The 19,291-nt window shown below is 51.2% G+C and overlaps 1 protein-coding gene across 1 annotated transcript in view; it reads right to left on the reverse strand.

Moving 5' to 3' along the window:
• LOC145356411 (envoplakin-like) overlaps positions 1 to 16,385 on the reverse strand; it is a 94,083-nt gene extending 77,698 nt beyond the window's left edge. The window contains exon 1 of the mRNA XM_080209124.1: positions 16,154 to 16,385. Coding sequence (XP_080065250.1) covers positions 16,154 to 16,206 — 53 coding nt within the window. The 5' untranslated portion in view covers positions 16,207 to 16,385. The remainder of the gene's footprint in view (positions 1 to 16,153) is intronic.
• Between the last annotated feature and the right edge of the window lie 2,906 nt (positions 16,386 to 19,291).

The raw sequence follows: 19,291 nt of genomic DNA on the forward strand, positions 1-19,291 counted from the left end.
ATTTTACCATTGATTCCTCAGGAAGGTCAAAGGTGGATTTGTATATTTTTTAACCTTAATTTTGGACTCACCACTCATTTCTATTTTGTGTATATGTAGGTGTGTTTTATTACTTTCCTGACATTTCATAGCTAATAAGCTCACTTTTTATTTAACGCAGGAAAACCTTGTTAAATCGATTCCTCTGTGGATGTGAATATGTTGGGATTGGGAAAGTCTCCACGAGCAGGGGGATCCTTTCTGAAGTCATCTTGCTGCGACTGACTGAGTGATGAGTGAATAACGAAAGGAAGCTGGTTTACTCCCCCACCCCTCCCCACCCTCACCAGAACATTCCCATCTGCAACCTAACAAATTGGGGTGCATTCTGAGACCGTTCCCACGGAAGGTCAGAGGGTAACGAACTTGACGACCTCCCCTGGGGACCAGTCGTGACAAATTGAGGGATCTCAGTATCAAATTTGGAGTCCTCGCCCAGAACGAGAGTGGGGAAAAATAAATCTTTGAGACCAACGTTAAGAGACTTTCTTGAGTCTGCCCTGCGAAAGTGTTAAAAACGTCCACTTTTGATGCCAGCAACGTTGTAGGCCGCTCCAGAGAAAGTTACTTTTGAGAATTAAGAAGTTCTGTCCCACAAACCGTTAAGAGTTAGCGCGGCACATAGGGTTTCACCAGGACATCCATCATTTGGATGGATCCATCACCCATGGTCGGCGCAACATCGAGGGCCGAAGGGCCTGTACTGCGCTGTAATGTTCTATGTTTAATGATCTACGGGTGAAAGTTGAGGGAAATGATACGGGGAGCGTAGCGGTGAAGAGATTAAAATTGCAGCAACGAGAGTTTGCGTTTCAGGAAGGTCAGAGAGGGAAGAGGGAGAATTTTAATACAGGAAGAGGAAACAGCTGGAGCTGAGGGGTAGGAATTGTGGGTCAGCAATGGAGGCACTGCTGTTTCACACCACCCGAGACCAGCTTGGATCACGGTCTGTGCGGAGTCTGCACGTTCTCCCCGTGTCTTATAGAAAGTCTAATAAGACGGGATCTTATAGAGACTTACAAGATAATGAAGGGGATGGATAGGGTAGAGGTAGAGAGATTCTTCCCGCTTAGAAAGGGAATTGTCCCTACACTATTCTCCCCTGAATCTGGTTTCCAATGGGGGTACCATACACATATAGGTGTAGGAAAATGCTTTGTTAAGATGGCGGCGCGGGCTCGTTGGGCCGAAGGGCCTGTTTCCCGTGCTGGGTTGTTCTTTGTTCTTTTTGTTGTTCTTTGAAAACAGCACTAGAGGGCATAGCCTCAAAATAAGTGGGGTGTAGTTTAGATCGGAGTTGAGGAGGAACTTCTTCACTCAAAGGGTGGTGAATCTCTGGAATTCTCTGCCCGTTGAAGGGGTACTATCTCTTTCACTTTTGCTCTCGGAGTAAAAGATTTGAGGAAACTGATTTGAAAGAAAACTTCCGTTCGCTGAGGTGTTCCGTTGAATAATTGGAGTGGAATGTGGAATGGTGTCAGGCCTGGGGTCAACAAGGCTCCAAAGAAGCCTGCAAGTCTCTTCATTGTATTGCTGCTAAAGTGGCCGCCATCTTGGAAACCCTGTAGCTGGGTCTGGTATCTTACCTCTTACTGTACTTTCCCCCAGAAAAAAAACCTATCCCGTAAATTCCCGTACACTTTCAAAATCCCAATTATCTCCCCTTTGGTTTTCCCCACAACGTTTCACTGATTTGCTCAGACACCCACACACATTCTTCAAATTCTACCACGGGGTGTGTGTGTCACTGGTGAGGCCTGTACTTATTGCCTATCCCTAATGGCCCTCTACAAAGTGGCGGAGAGCTTTCTTGAACCGCTGCAGACCAGAGTGCTGTTAGGGAAGGAGTTCTAACCCAGCGGCAGTGAGGAAACGGTGATATATCTCCGCCTCAGGGTGGTGAGTGACTTGGATTGGAACTTGCAGGCGATGGTGTTCCCATGCTGCCCTTTCCGGTTGGTAGAGGTCACAGGCTTGGGAGGTACCGACCCCAGCCTCAGCACATCTGATGCTGAAGCCTTCTCCGCACCTTTCTTCCCCCCAGACTCAACTTTTCCAATACTGTCCTGGCTCACATTCACATTCAACCCAGATTCGAACCTCCGTAAACTCAAACTCGCCTGTCTGTGTCTTCAATCGAATCAGGTACTGTTTGCTTATCCATCTTATCAAGGAGGTTCGCTCGGCTGATACTGGAGATGAGGGGGTTGGACTATGAAGAGACACTAAATAGACTGGGTCTGTACTCGTTGGAGTTTAGAAGGATGAGGGGGGATCTTACAGAGACGTATAAGATAATGAAGGGGATGGATAGGGTAGAGGTAGAGAGATTCTTCCCACTTAGAAAGGATAGCAGGACTAGAGGACACAGCCTCAAGATAAGGGGGGCACAGTTTAGATCGGAGTTGAGGAGGAACTTCTTCACTCAAAGGGTGGTGAATCTCTGGAATTCTCTGCCCATTGAAGTGGTGGAGGCTGCCTCGCTAAATATATTTAAGTCACGGGTAGATAAGTTTCTGATAGACAAGGGAATTAAGGGTTATGGGGAGAAAGCAGGAAAGTGGAACTGATCCACTTCAGATCAGCCATGATCTTATTGAATGGTGGGGCAGGCTCGAAGGGCTAGATGGCCTACTCCTGCTCCTATTTCTTATGTTCTCATGTTTTGCTCACAAGCGGTCAAACAACATCTTGGTCATAAAATCCTCACCTTGTTTCCAAATCCCTCCATGGTCTCACTCTTCCCTATTTGATTTGATTTATTACTGTCACATGCGTTAACATTCAATGAAAAGTATTGTTTCTTGCACACTATACAGACAAAGCATACCGTTCATAGAGAAGGAAAGGAGAGAGTGCAGAATGTAGTGTTACAGTCACAGCTAGGGTGTAGAGAAAGATCAACTTAATGCGAGGTAGGTCCATTCAAAAGTCTGATGGCAGCAGGGAAGAAGCTGTTCTTGAGTCGGTTGGTGTGTAAACTCAAATTTTGTATCTTTTTCCCGATAGAAGGAGGTGGAAGAGAGAATGTCCAGGGTGCGTGGGGTCCTTGATTATGCCGGCTGTTCCCCCGAGGCAATGGGAAGTGTAGAGGGAATCAACGGTTGGGAGGCTGGTTTGTGTGATGGATTCTTGTGCATGAGTCGCAAAAACCCAGCCTGCAGGTGCAGCAGGTGGTCAGGAAGGCGAATGGGATGCTGGCCTTCATAGCGAGGGGGATTGAATATAAAAGTAGGGAGGTCTTGCTGCGGCTGTATAGGGCATTGGTGAGGCCGCAGCTGGAGTACTGTGTGCAGTTTTGGTCGCCGCACTTACGCAAGGATATTTTGGCCTTGGAGGGGGTGCAGAGGAGGTTTACTAGGCTGATACCGGAGTTGAGGGGGTTGAGCTATGAGGAGAGGCTGAATAAACTAGGCTTGTAATCGTTAGAGTTTAGAAGAATGAGGGGAGATCTCATTGAGACGTATAAGATGATGAATGGGATGGATAGGATAGAGGTGGAGAGACTCTTCCCGCTCAGAAAGGACAGTAGGACTAGGGGGCACAGCCTCAAGATAAAGAGGGGGCGGTTTAGAACGGAGTTGAGGAGGAACTTCTTCACTCAAAGGGTGGTGAATCTCTGGAATTCTCTGCCCGTTGAAGTGGTGGAGGCTGCCTCGCTAAATATTTTTAAGACGCAGGTTGATGGGTTTTTGATAAGCGAGGGGATTAAGGGTTATGGGGAGAGGGCGGGAATGTGGAACTGAGCCACGGCAGATCAGCCATGATCTTATTGAATGGCGGGGCAGGCTCGAAGGGCTAGATGGCCTACTCCTGCTCCTATTTCTTATGTTCTTATGTTCACAACCCTTTGAAATTTCTTGAAGTCTTGGGCAGAGTAGGAGCCCATACCAAGCTGTGACACAACCAGAAAGAATGCTTTCTACAGCGCATCTGTAAAAGTTGCTGGGAGTCGTAGCTGACACGCCAAATTTCCTTTCCAAAATTCTGGCACCCTCACCCACAGCTGCAGTTCCAGTAAAGGCCACCACCAGTGGTGGTGCTATTGAGGTTGTGAGCTGCTGGCCTTCTCATTGGCTGAGAAGCTCCGGGAGGCTGGTGGGCCATCTTCCCCAGGGGGGCCATCACTATGAGAATTCTGCCCCAGGGTCCCGCTGTCTGCTGGAGGAAGGATATCTCTCACTTCCAAGGCCCTGTGGTGGCAATTCACAAAGATTGAGCCCAGAGTTTCCTGGTTGGAGACCAGGAACTGATGGCCATAAATATAAACTAGTCACCATTAAACCCGATAAGGAATTTAGGAGACATTTCCTTGCCCAGAGCCTAATTAGAACATAGAACTTGCCACCGCAGCGCGTGTTTGTGGTGGATAATGCAGAGGCAGTGAGATGGTCATGAAGGGGAAAGTATTAGACGAAATGTAACTGGAGTTAGACAAATAAGGGAGGTTTATGAGGTGAATATCGGGTTCAGTGGCCTGTGTGTGTGTGGTGTAAATTGTTGCTGTTGAGTTTGGAGCCTCACAGTCTCTGTGCACTTACCACCAGGAGAGGGTGGGATGGGGGATGTGCGCGAGGGGGTGGGGTGGGGGGGAGGTGGGTGGGGATATGCGCAAGGGGAGGGGGGTGTGTGTGTGTGTGAGGGGAGGGGGTGTCTGAGGGGAGGGTAGTTGCGCACGAGAGTAGGGGGATGTGCGCGAGGGGAAGAGGGGGTGTGTGAGGGGAGGGGCTGTGAGGGGAGGGGGTGTGTGTGAGGGTGCGTGTGAGGGGAGGGTGTGTGTGAAGGGGTGTGTGAGGGGAGGGGGGAGGGGATGTGTGAAGGGAGGGGATGTGTGAAGGGAGGGGATGTGTGGGGGGGGTGTGTGAGGGGTGGGGGGCTGCGGGGGGGGGGTGGTTAATGGGGGGGGCGTGTGAGGGGGGGTGTGTGAGGGGAGAGGGTGTGAGGGGGGGTGTGTGAGGGGAGAGGGTGTGGGGGGGGTGGTGTATGGGGGGGGTGTGGGAGGGGTGGTGTGAGGGGGGGTGCTGTGTGAGGGGAGAGGGTGTGGGGGGGGTGTGGGGGGGGTGGTGTTAGGGGGGAGGGGGGTGTGGGGGGGGGTGGTGTTAGGGGGGAGGGGGGTGTGGGGGGGTGATGTATGGGGGGGTGAGGGGGTGGTGTATGAGGGGAGGGGGGTGTGGGGGGGGTGGTGTGTGGGGGGGGTGGTGTGTGAGGGGAGAAGGTGTGGGGGGGGTGGTGTATGGGGGGAGGGGGGTGTGGGAGGGGTGTGTGAGGGGGGGGGTGCTGTGTGAGGGGAGAGGGTGTGGGGGTGGTGGTGTATGTGGGGAGGGGGTGTGGGGGGGGTGTGGGGGTGGTGTATGAGGGGAGGGGGGTGTGGGGGTGGTGGTGTATGTGGGGAGGGGGTGTGGGGGGGGTGTGGGGGTGGTGTATGAGGGGAGGGGGGTGTGGGGGGGTGGTGTATGCGGGGAGGGGGTTGCTGACGGCTCTCTCACTGCCGGTGATCTGGGTGATCGGCTGTTTGTGGACATTCGGAGTCTGTTCCTCTTTACTCCGACATGACCCCCACTAACAGCTGCTCGGGGCTGCCCGGCTGTGACTGGGATGTACCCCCCCCCCCGGGCGGGCGCGGAATGCAGACAGACTGCACCGTGCTGCTGGGTGAGTTCCAGTCCCGACGCCCACTCAGGCTCCCAGTGAGTGCGATTGCAGAAACCACTGACTGCTGTCTGGGTATCGAGGTGTGTCCCAGGCTAATGTGTTGTGGATGCGAAAGTGGGCACTGTGAGACTTACATTTATATAGCGCCTTTCAGAACCCCAGGATTTCTCAAAGCTCTTTACAATCAGTGACGTACTTTCTGAAGTGCTGTCACTGTTGTTATGGAGGAAACGCAGCTGTCAGTTTGTGCACAGCAAGCTCCCACAAAGGCAATGTGATTACGACCGGATAAACCACTGATAGTGGTTAAGGGATAAATTTTATCCGGGATACCAAGCCTGTTCTTCTCGGAAATCCTGCCATGGAATCATTCACAGCCTCGGGTGGGTAAATATCGGGTGGGTTTAATATCTTTAATGGCAGCCGGCTCACCACCACCTCTATCGCAACTCCTTCACTCGAGCTAAACAGCCGGACTGTTATCCTGACTCCCGGTATGTGGATGAGCAGAAATTTCCTCCCGGCTAAAGACTGAAACCATTGTTTCTGATTTTTCACCCCAAACTCCATTCCCTAAAAACCAACTCCATCCCTCTCCCTGGTAACTGTCTGAATCACACAGTGCAGAGGAGGGACTTGGAGTCTAGAACATAGAACATTCCAGCGCAGTACAGGCCCTTCGGCCCTCGATGTTGTGCCGACCAGTGGAACCAATCTAATGACCCTCTAACCTAAACTATTCCAATCTTATCCATATGCCTATCCACTGACCATTTGAACGCCCTTAAAGTTGGCGAGTCCACAGCTGCTGCAGGCAGGGCATTCCACGCCCTTACTACCCTCTGAGTAAAGAACCTACCTCTGACATCCATCCTATAATTACCACCCCTTAATTTAAAGCTATGTCCCCTCGTGTTAGCCATCACCATCCGAGGAAAAAGGCTCTCACTGTCCACCCTATCCAATCCTTTGATCATCTTGTATGCCTCAATTAGGTCACCTCGTAACCTTCTTCTCTCCAATGAAAATAACCTCAAGTCCCTCAGCCTTTCCTCATAAGACCTTCCCACCATACCAGGCAACATCCTGGTAAACCTCCTCTGCACCCTTTCCAATGCCTCCACATCTTTCTTATAATGCAGCGACCAGAACTGTACACAATACTCCAAGTGCGGCCACACCAGAGTTTTGTACAGTTGTAACATGACCTCACGGCTCCAAAATTCAATCCCTCTACCAATAAAAGCTAACACACCGTACACCTTCTTAACAACCTTATCAACCTGGGTGCCAACTTTCAGGGAGCTATGCACATGTACACCGAGATCTCTCTGCTCGTCAACACTAGGAAGTGGGTTTGGAAGGTGATTGTGCCTGGGTGGGATTGTGTTCAGTGCAGACTCGATGGGCCGAAGGGCCTCTTTCTGCACTGTAGGATTCTATGGAAAGTTCTATCTTTGGCCTGTGGGAGGAAACCGCAGCGCTGGAATAAACACGCGCAGACACGGGAAGAACATGCAAACTCCACATAGGCTGTCACCCAAGGCCGGAATTGAACCTGGGTCCCTGGCACTGTGAGGCTGCAGTGCTAACCCTGTGCCGTCCTCATGAATGTCACAAATTAGATCTTTCCAAAGGTGATCGATAGAGGGATTCTACTCATGATGTTAACACAACGCTGTCAGAGGCAAGCCTTCCTCAGTGCTTTCGAAGGAAATAACTATACTGTGGATCAGGTTGCATGGAATAGATCTGCATTCTCTTGAATACAAAAATCTAAGAGAGGCATTTAAAATAGTTGATAGTGTCCACTATCTACAATACACAAATCAGGAGTGTGATGGAATCTTCTCCACTTGTTTGGAAGGGTACAGCTCCAACAATACTCCATCCAGGATAAAACAGCCCACATGATTGCTACCTCTTCCAGAAACATTCAAACCCTCCTTCACCAAGGAACACTGGCAGCCGTGTGTACCATCTACAAAACGCACTGCAGCAACTCACCAAGTTCCTTAGGCAGCACCTTCCAAACCCACCACCATTTAGAAGGACAAGAGCAGCAGATATCTGGGAACACCACCACCTCGAGGTTCTCCTACAACTCACTCACTATCCAGACTGGAATTCTCTCCCTATTTCACTTACGGTGCATAAGAACATAAGAAATAGGAGCAGGAGTAGGCCATCTAGCCCTTCAAGCCTGCCCCGCCATTCAATAAGATCATGGCTGATCTGGAGTGGATCAGTTCCACTTTCCCGCTTTCTCCCCATAACCCTTAATCCCCTTGACTATCAGAAACCCGTGACTTAAATATACTCAGCGAGGTAGCCTCCACCACTTCAATGGGCAGAGAATTCCAGAGATTCACCACCCATTGAGGGAAGAAGTTCCTCCTCAACTCCGATCTAAACAGATTAGTTGAGATCTAACTGTGGGATAGAACAGGCTCGACTGGCTGAGTAGCCATTATTGTGTTTAGTTATTTTGTCCATTGGCTCTCATCGCAGTTTGAAACCTAACAGAATGTGCGGTGTGTGGCTTTTTCGGGAGAATGGTGTCAACGCTTGTTTTTTTTCTATCGCACTGTCACCTTGGCTAAACCAGCTTCAATAGCAATGGAACCTGTGATAGAAACATAGTGACTGAACCTCTGGGCCATCAGCATTCACTTCATTCAACCAAAGGGTCATTGCAACCACTGGATTCCTTTGAGGTCTCAGTTTAGTGAGTGCTCACCATAGTCTAATGGGGTAAAGACATTGTTGGTGAGTTACTGGGTGGCACAGACCAGGAGGTTCATAGAATCATAGAACCCTACAGTGCAGTAAGAGGCCCTTCGGCCCATCGAGTCTGCACTGAACACAATCCCACCCAGGCCCTGTCCCCATATCCCTACACATTTTACCTGCTAATCCCCCTAACCGACACATCCCACTACACTAAGGGGCAACTTCTTAGCATGGCCAATCAACCTAACCCACACATCTTTGGACAGTGGGAGGAAACCGGAGTACCCGGAGGAAACCCACGCAGACACGAGGAGAATGTGCAAACTCCACACAGACAGTGACCCGAGCCAGGAATCGAACCCTGGGACCCTGGCACTGTGAAGCAGCAGGGCTAACCACTGTGCTACTGTGCCGCCCCAAAGCTCATTGGTTCTGAATTAGCCAATCTCAGTGGGTGGCACTCCCACATTGATCCGGGGAGGTCACAGGTTCAAGGTTCACTCCAGACTGAACACAGGACCCAGGCTGACACCCTCAGTGACTCACTGAGGGACAGCTGCACTGTCAGAGGCGCCGTGTTTCAGCTGTGACATTAAGGCAAGGCTACGTCTCGCTGTTTGACAGATCCCATGGCATTATTTGAAGGGCGGGGGGTGTTAGGGTTAGGGTTTTGGCGGGGGGGGTGTGGTTCCCTTTTTTGTGTCTAAGCCAACATTGATCCAATATTCAAATATCACAAAAAACAGATTATAGATAGGGCGATGATTTGTGTTTGTGGGAGTTTACTGTGTGATGATTGGACATGGTTTATCAGGTCCAATCGCTCACCAGAGGGCCTTACACTGCTAACGCCATGAGCATTGCCCCCTTCAAAAACTGCAGCAGGCGACGGTGCAGAGGGACCTCGGGGTCCTTGTGCATGAGTCGCAAAAACCCAGCTTGCAGGTGCAGCAGGTGGTCAGGAAGGCGAATGGGATGCTGGCCTTCATAGCGAGGGGGATTGAATATAAAAGTAGGGAGGTCTTGCTGCAGCTGTATAGGGCATTGGTGAGGCCGCAGCTGGAGTACTGTGTGCAGTTTTGGGCGCCGCACCTGCGCAAGGATATTTTGGCCCTGGAGGGAGTGCAGAGGAGGTTTACTAGGCTGATACCGGAGTTGAGGGGGTTGAGCTATGAGGAGAGGCTGAATAAACTAGGCTTGTACTCGTTAGAGTTTAGAAGAATGAGGGGAGATCTCATTGAGACGTATAAGATGATGAATGGGATGGATAGGATAGAGGTGGAGAGACTCTTCCCGCTCAAAAAAGACAGTAGGACGAGGGGGCACAGCCTCAAGATAAAGGGGAGGCGGTTTAGAACGGAGTTGAGGAGGAACTTCTTCACTCAAAGGGTGGTGAATCTCTGGAATTCTCTGCCCGTTGAAGTGGTGGAGGCTGCCTCGCTAAATATTTTTAAAAAGCGGGTTGATGGGTTTTTGATAAGGAGGGGATTAAGGGTTATGGGGAGAGGGCGGGAAAGTGGAACTGAGCCACGACAGATCAGCCATGATCTTATTGAATGGCGGGGCAGGCTCGAAGGGCTAGATGGCCTACTCCTGCTCCTATTTCTTATGTTCTTATGTTCTTATGTTCTTCAATTCCTCATTATGTATTCTCTTACACCAGTGCTGGCCTGGGGCCCACCTGAGTGCAGCCGGCGAAAGATTTTGTTGACCATTTCCCCCGCATGGGGTTGCCACGTTCTGCTGATTTCCACCAGCGCAGTTTTTTTTTGCCTAACAGTGTGACTAAAGTGATTCGCAAGTAAAGCATGGGTGAGTGAAGTGAGGTGCGTGCTGATTGCTTACTACACTGACTGTGAGAGCTGTGTCCATTCAGAGCAGCGCTATGGTACAGTTAACACATCCGCTATACACAAAGGCAGTGGTCAGAGTGACCCTACTCTGGGAGACCATCTTGGTTAAAACACCAGTGGACCTGGGAGGTTACACCTTTTACAGAACTATAAGGTTCACGGTGGGAGATATAGGAGGGATGTCCGAGGTATATTCTCCACTCAGAGATTGGTTGGGGTGTGGAATGCACTGCCTGCTGTGATAGTCGGACACCTTAGGAACTTTCAAGTGGTTATTGATTAGGCACATGGAGCACTCCAGAATGATAGGGAGCGGGATAGCTCGATCTTGGGTTCGGACATAGCTCGGCACAACATTGTGTGCCGAAGGGCCTGTACTGTGCTGTACTGTTCTACATTTCTGTACTTTAATTAAGGTAAGCGTAATTATTTATTTTACCATTTGACGTTGATCGTTCTATTAATATATGAATTACGAAATATGACCTCATTATAAAATATTTGGCATGTATTAAATGTATTTAATCTTATTCAGGGGGTCACGGTTAGTGAATAACAAGTGTAAATCTCGCCCTATTTTCTTTGTCTACAGCTCTGACCAAGGGTGACCCAGACTCGAAACATTGGCTCTATCTTCTCTCTCTCCAGATGCTGTCAGACCTGCTGAGATTTTCCAGTTTTTGTTTCCGATTCCAGCACCTGCAGTGATTTGCTTTTAACTCAAGCCCGATTTCAACCTTGTAGCCGATTGAGATGAGGGAGGGACACTCACGTGGCCCAGTAACCCAGCCTAGATTACCCATCACTGTGTTCCGTCATCATTATGGTTAATTACACATTAACCTTTAGAAAACCGGATGGTAGACAGAGGGAATTGGAACGAGCCGCGGAACTGCTCCATGATCACTTGAAAAGGGGATGAATTTCCTCCGAGGAAGGAGCACGTGGAGGTGAAGGTCATTGTCACTCCTGTGGTGGTCCTCGGCTCCACCTCCATTCTTTGTCGGAAAACGAACCATCAGAATCCCAACTATTTCACACCCGGAGAACCGGAAAAGTTCCACCAGTCAGAGATTTAAATGAGATGTTGTTTAAGAGGGAGGGAAGCTTGAATCTGGGACAATGTTGACTTGTTGGTTTGGCTCCATTGACTGAATGGAATCTTGGGTTCCAAGGGAGGGGTGAGTTTCATAAGATCGTGGGTTGATTTTCAGACAAATGCACCATATCTACCTGAACTTTCCATTCCGCAGGAGCTAGCTGTTAGATAAACTGGGTAGGATTCTCATCACTGGTTGGCTGTGGGTTTGGGTTCATGGAGAAAATCTAGGCGTGACGATGAGGGAGTGCTGCATTGTCAAAGGCGCTGTCTTTTGAACAAGGTGTTAAACTGAGGCCTTGTCTATCCTGGCCGGTAGACTATTCAAATAACAGCATGGCTCCCAGGGCCTCGGGCAATATTTATCCCTGAAAATAGATTACTAGCTCTTTTACCAAGGTGCTATTTGTAGGATCTTGCTGTCATAGAATCCCTGCAGTGCAGGTGGAGGCCATTCAGCCCATCGAGTCAGCATCGACCACAATCCCATCCAGGCCATGTTCACGGACATCACATTTTTACCCTGCTAATCCCCCGACACTAGACTCAATTTAACATGGCCATGCTACAAGAGGACACAGTTTTAAGGTGCTGGGGAGCAGGTACAGAGGAGATGTCAGGGGTAAGTTTTTCACTCAGAGGGTGGTGAGTGAGTGGAATAGGCTGCCGTCGGTGGTGGTAGAGGCAAACTCGCTGGGGTCTTTTAAGAGACTTCTGGACGAGTACATGGGATTTAATGAGATTGGGCGTTACAGATAGTTCTACGGCCTGGTAGGTATGGATATGATCGGCGCAACTTGTGGGCCGAAAGGCCTGTTTGTGCTGTAGTGTTCTCTGTTCTATATGTTCTATGCACCTAACCTAAACATCTTTGGATTGTGGGACGAAACTGGAGGAAACCCATGCAGACATGGGGAGAATGTGCAAACTCCACACAGACAGTGACCCGAGCCGGGAATCGAACCCAGGCCCCTGGCGCTGTGAGGTAGTAGTGCTAACCCACTGTGTGCAAAATTGGCTTCAGAGTTTCCAACGTTACAACACATTTACACTTCAGAAACACCGCATGAACTGGGAAGTGCTTGGAGACGCACTGAGGTGGGGTACGTTGCTACACAACGTGGCACATAACGATGTGTGGCAGAGGCCCATTTGGAATGGGAAGATCCCAGATTCAAATTGCAGCTCTCATTGCGTTAGCTGACCCCGGCTGGGATGGTGGTCGAATTGCTTTGGCTGGAGTCAACGCAAGGAAAAGAGAGAATGAAGATGAACTGTTTGCAATCATCGTCCAAGGACCCATTGTGGGCAGCTGTCCACGACAGGTTTGAGATACCTGTTTGTGGTTGGATAGCTGGGGTCAATACTTTCCGACTGACATGTCAAAGCCCGTGTGAGTGTATCCCACAAATTATTAAAGAGGTGGAAAGTCACGCAAGGGCAGGTGGAATTTATATTAGAAAAATATTACTTTGGACTTTCAGGATTGGCTTTGCACAGCTGATGCAGAGATTCAACACCATTTATTGCAGTTTAGTTGTGAAACCTTTATTGTGTTTGCTTTTTTGGCAGTGTTTAGCAGCTTCAGGAGAAGAGGTCAATATTCCTCTCACCTCCCCATCAGAAGGCAGTGTTTACTGTGTCCCTGGCTGTCTATCAAACCCTCTCCTCCACTGGTAAACTCTGAGCCGACTACTGGGGACAAGCCACAAATAGGTGGGGTGAGCACACTCTCTCCAGAGAGCGCCCGATCGGAGGAGTCACTGGGTGAATTATTAGTTAACAACTCGGGAAATGTTATCGCACCTGAAGAATGGGGTGTAGCCTTACATTCCACGCTCTGTCCCCACCCTGAATTCCTGCCATTCTCCCACCTGCAAAGCGGCTGCAGTCACAGGAGAAACTCACCTGGGAGCATTCAACAGAACGAAACTGTGACAAGTGGAACTTTGGGGTAAAAACTGCTGGGAATGGATGGTATAAAGCGAGGAAGGAAACCTGCCCCTTAATGTTGTCAGCTTGCAGCTATAGGCGGATGTCACGGGTGTATACAGCAGTCTCCAGCACTCTGAACACTAAACCCAGTGTCAAAAGTTTAAGGGAACTCATTGGCGTATTGTTAGATGATTAGAATAACGAGGTGGTTTGTCTTTGACTGGCACAGACACGATGGGCATTCTGACTCAGATCACACCACACTTTTTTATCAAGCTCCCCTCCCAGTCTATTGATGGGGGAAACACAAGGATAGATCAAACTTGCATTCATATAGCGCCCATCACGTCCCCAACATGCTTCTCAGACAATGAAGCACTTTCATCGAATGCAGTCACTGCTCTAATGTGACAGACGCCTTAAGCACAGCGACATTCCCCCAACAGCAAGAACACCAGTCCCTTTGTTACAGCAGAGACAATTCATAGAACATAGAACATTACAGCGCAGAACAGGCCCTTCGGCCCACGATGTTGCGCCGACCAATTAAAAAAGCAATGACCCTCTAACCTAAACCAATCCCTTTCCATCCATAAACCTATCCACGGATCTCTTAAACGCCCCCAAACTAGGCGCATTTACAACCGCAGCAGGCAGGGCATTCCAATCCCTCACCACCCTCTGGGTAAAGAACCTACCCCTGACATCCGTCCTATAACTACCCCCCCTTAATTTAAAGCCATGCCCCCTCGTGCTAGCTTTCTCCATCCGAGGAAAAAGGCTATCACTGTCCACCCTATCTAAACCTCTAATCATCTTATATGTTTCAATAAGGTCCCCTCTTAGCTGCCTTCTTTCTAACGAAAACAACCCCAAATCCCTCAGCCTCTCCTCTTAGGACCTCCCCTCCATACCAGGCAACATCCTGGTAAACCTCCTCTGCACCCTCTCCAAAGCCTCCACATCCTTCCTGTAATGTGGGGACCAGAACTGCACACAATACTCCAAGTGCGGCCGCACCAGAGTTGTGTACAGTTGCAACATGACGTTGCGGCTCCTAAATTCAATCCCCCTACCAATAAACGCCAAGACACCGTATGCCTTCTTAACAACCTTATCTACTTGATTCCCAACTTTCAGGGATCTATGTACACATACACCTAGATCCCTCTGTTCATCCACACTACTCAGAGTCCTACCGTTAGCCCTATACTCGACACATCTGTTATTCCTGCCAAAGTGAATATTGGCAAAGGAACTCTGCTATTTTCCTTCACGAGGCAGGAGCTGAACAGGCAGGCCAGGGGGCTTCAGCTGAGGGAAGGAGGCTCCTTAATACAACACTGGGGGGTGTCAGCCTGGAATCATTTCCTACAAATCCCAGAGAAACCTTGAGTCCGCAATGATTCCGAGAGTGTGACCGGCGGAGCCACTGTATCTTTAAAAGATCTAGCATTGTACAACACCTGTCACAACCTCACATATCCCAAACACTCCCCAGTCAATGCAGTACAATCGCATCGCGGCCTACGAGAAACAGGAAGCTTCCACAACGAGAGCAACCCCCCAGTGGGCAGCACAGTAGCACAGTGGGTTAGCACTGCTGCTTCACAGCTCCAGGGTCCTGGCTTCGATTCCCGGCTCGGGTCACTGTCTGTGTGGAGTTTGCACATTCTCCTCGTGTCTGCGTGCATCTCCTCCAGGTGCTCCGGTTTCCTCCCACAGTCCAAAGATGTGCGGGTTAGGTTGATTGGCCGTGCTAAGAAATTGCCCCTTAGTGTCCAGGGATGTGTAGGTCAGAGGGATTAGTGGGTCAAATATGTAGGGATACGGGGGTAGGGCCTGGGTGGGATGGTGTTCGGTGCAGACTCGATGGGCTGAATGGCCTCTTTCTGCACTGTAGGGTTCTATGATTCTACCATCCGAGAGGGGGAAATATTGGCCAGCGAGAACTCGCCAGAGACGGACCGGGGTAAACTTTGTGAAGCTTCAAATTGTGCCCTGGATACTTGGCTCCTGATTAGAAGGAGCTGTATCTCAGAGTTAATGCAGCGTGACAGTGGCTTTCTGCCACTCTGTCCTTCACAGCAAGAACAGAGACCGCATTGTTCCTGTATTCATTCAGAGCCTGTGCTAACCAGGCTACTCCCAGCCTGAACTCTCCCACATCAAAGACTTTGAATATATGGAAATGAGACTGTTGTACAGCGAGCATCCACAGCGCAGGGAAACACACAGACTCAAATATCGACCAAGACACCTCAGCACCTGCTGAGCTCCGAAAGGACCAATTCCGAATTCATCCACCGTGCAAACTCCCAGCTTCACCTCAGCAACTCCCAAATTTGATCAGGTCTCAATCCCGCAAAAACCAGGATTCCTACACTTATTCTGTTCCCAAATTAATTCTGCCACTTTCAGCCTCCACGTCCTGAATCCTGAATCCCAGTCCCACCCTGCTCCTGAATCCCAGTTCCCAGACTGAGATTGCCAGTCTGTCTCCTCTTTGCAAAGTGAAAAAAAAATGAACTGATTAAAACACAGCACTGCACTCGCCAGCCTCAGAGTGCAATGTGAGTGGTGTGATACAGTGTGAACAGAATTGTTACTCTCTGTAACACAAACCTTGTAATGTTCTCGTTATTAAACTGAAACATCTCAGGGTGCGTCCCAATCTCTGGAGAAAATGTGAATGCCTGTTACAACAGTCTGAAATCTTCTACAGAGACTTTAACCAGCATACTTTTGCCACAACAAACCCAATTCAGCTGTTACTCCTGATCTGGATATCCTCAGGATGAAATTCAAGCAGATTTGTAAGGAACGCTCGGATAATACTCACCTGGATGTCTTGCTACTGGGAGAGATCTTCAATGTGCTCTTTTTTGAGAACATCTTGTGGGAGTTTTGGCCTCAGTCTCCAGCGAATTTCTGTTACTCTGAGTAGCTCTTACTGTGCTCGAGTGGGGTACCTCTATCCCTAGTGCCCGCACATGCAGTGTGTTGCATACACTATGGGTGGTGTGTGCACGCCAAGTTCCGAGGCTCAGTTAGAGCTAAGTTTTGAGGGAGGCACCTTTTCAATGACAGATCATCCAACGATCAGGTAGAGTTTCAGGTTCGTGTGAAACTGGCGGAACAGGTTCTGTAGGGAATGTATCTGGGAGTAGTACAGCTCACTCCACCCAACTCAGGCCAATGAATCACATTGCTACACAAAGTCCAAATAGCAGCAACACATGAAGCGGTTAGTCAGCTTTCATTAATCTACAGGAACACGACAGCTCAGTGACTATCACTGTTTGCTGTGCAGACACATGGATTTGGGCCGGTGTCTGTGGGAGTTTGCACATTCTCCCCGTGTCTGCGTGGGTTTTCTCCCGGTGCTCTGGTTTCCTCCCACACCCCAAAGATGTGCTGTTAGGCTGATTGGAGGTAATAAATTGTCCCTAAATTAGTTTTCCCTCAATGTGGAATGCCATAAGCACAGACGAGGGTCATGGGTGGAGGGGGGACTGGTAATGTTAAAATGGCGGCGCGGGCTCGTTGGGCCGAATGGCCTGTTTCCCGGGCTGTTTTTGTTCTTTGTTCATTGAAAAAGTTACGGGATTACTTTTCCCTTTAAGGTAGGGAAGATTCAACACTGAGCAGTGAAGGGGTTTTTGTTGGAAGTGTGGGTGGGGAGGATTAAAAAGTGAGGGGTAAATGTTGGCCAAACACCATGGTTTATTTATTTGTGTCTCAAGTAGGCTTATAATAACACTGCAGTGAAGTTACTGTGAAAATCCCCTAGTTGCCACACTCAGGCACCTGTTTGAGTTACACTAGGGTTAATTTAGCACGGCCAGTGCACCCTAACCAGCACATCTTTGGACTGTGTGAGGAAACCGGAGCACCCGGAGGAAACCCACACAGACATGGGGAGAACATGCAGACTCCACACAGACAGTGTCCCAAGCTGGGAATCGAACCTGGGTCCCTGGTGCTGTGAGGCAGCCGTGCTAACCCACTGTGCCTCCGTACGGCCCTGGGTCCCTGGCGCTGTGGGGCAGCCGTGCTAACCCACTGTGTCTCCGTACCGCCCTGGGTCCCTGGCGCTGTGGGGCAGCCGTGCTAACCCACTGTGCCTCCGTACGGCCCTGGGTCCCTGGCGCTGTGGGGCAGCCGTGCTAACCCACTGTGCCTCCGTACGGCCCTGGGTCCCTGGCGCTGTGGGGCAGCCATGCTAACCCACTGTGCCTCCGTACGGCCCTGGGTCCCTGGCGCTGTGGGCAGCCGTGCTAACCCACTGTGCCTCCGTACCGCCCTGGGACCCTGGCGCTGTGGGGCAGCAGTGCTAACCCCACTGTGCCTCCGTACGGCCCTGGGTCCCTGGTGCTGTGGGGCAGCCGTGCTAACCCACTGTGCCTCCGTACGGCCCTGGGTCCCTGGCGCTGTGGGGCAGCCGTGCTAACCCACTGTGTCTCCGTACGGCCCTGGGTCCCTGGCGCTGTGGGGCAGCCGTGCTAACCCACTGTGCCTCCGTACGGCCCTGGGTCCCTGGCGCTGTGGGGCAGCCGTGCTAACACCACTGTGCCTCCGTACCGCCCTGGGACCCCTGGCGCTGTGGGGCAGCAGTGCTAACCCACTGTGCCTCCGTACGGCCCTGGGTCCCTGGCGCTGTGGGGCAGCAGTGCTAACCCACTGTGCCTCCGAGCAAACTCCTCAGTTCTGCTTCAAGATATCGCAGCTCCATGGGATCTTTTTCACCTATCTGAGCAAACAGACAAGGCCTTGGCATGGTGCCTCACCTAAATGATTCGTGTCAGTGGGATCACCCCCCTCCTCTGGAGAACATCAGTCTGAGGGGCAATATCGGGGACTGCGGGAGTGGGGGGGTCCCACAGCTATGAGAATAGAGAGGGTGCCAGAGCTGGGGGGGGAGGGGGGGGGGATCAAAGATGCAGGAGGGGGGTCGCAGAGCTATGGGAGTTATGAGGGTGGGGGCGGTCAGAGATGTTTGGGGTGGCGGGGGGGGAGACATGAAATGTGCAAAGGGGAGGGGGAGGTCAGAGCAATGGTGGGGGAGGGGGCGGTCAGAGCAATGAGGGGGGAGGGGGAGGTCAGAGCAATGAGGGGGGAGGGGGAGGTCAGAGCAATGAGGGGGGAGGGGGAGGTCAGAGGCAATGGGGGGGAGGGGGGAGGTCAGAGCAATGGGGGGGGTCAGAGCAATGGGGGGGAGGGGGAGGTCAGAGCAATGGGGGGGAGGGGGAGGTCAGAGCAATGGGGGGGGGTCAGAGCAATGGGGGGGAGGGGGAGGTCAGAGCAATGGGGGGGAGGGGGAGGTCAGAGCAATGGGGGGGGTCAGAGCAATGGGGGGGAGGGGGAGGTCAGAGCAATGGGGGGGTCAGAGCAATGGGGGGAGGGGGAGGTCAGAGCAATGGGGGGGGTCAGAGCAATGGGGGGGAGGGGGAGGTCAGAGCAATGGGGGGGGTCAGAGCAATGGGGGGGAGGGGGAGGTCAGAGCATTGGGGGGAGGGGGAGGTCAGAGCAATGGGGGGGGAGGGGGAGGTCAGAGCAATGGGGGGGGTCAGAGCAATGGGGGGGGGTCAGAGCAATGGGGGGGAGAGGGAGGTCAGAGCAATGGGGGGGGGTCAGAGCAATGGGGGGGAGGGGGGAGGTCAGAGCAATGGGGGGGGGTCAGAGCAATGGGGGGGAGGGGGAGGTCAGAGCAATGGGGGGGGAGGGGGGAGGTCAGAGCAATGGGGGGGGAGGGGGAGGGGGGAAAGACAGGGCAGTGGCTGGGTTGTTGTGGGGGGGGTGGGGGGAGGTGGGTGGGGGGGGGGCGGTGGGAGTGTAATGTCTGGGAATGAGCGGTGACCACAAAGTGAGTTACTGAGGAACGATTTATTAATGGGAATGACGATATACAGGGAAAGATGCTTGTCAATATTCCGACTCCAGGTTTCCCGGGAAAGGCCGTTCTCAGCCTCAGGATTCA

This window comes from Carcharhinus amblyrhynchos, chromosome 21 (genome assembly GCF_965287045.1).
Source record: "Carcharhinus amblyrhynchos chromosome 21, sCarAmb.v2.hapA, whole genome shotgun sequence".
Classification (NCBI taxonomy): domain Eukaryota; kingdom Metazoa; phylum Chordata; class Chondrichthyes; order Carcharhiniformes; family Carcharhinidae; genus Carcharhinus; species Carcharhinus amblyrhynchos.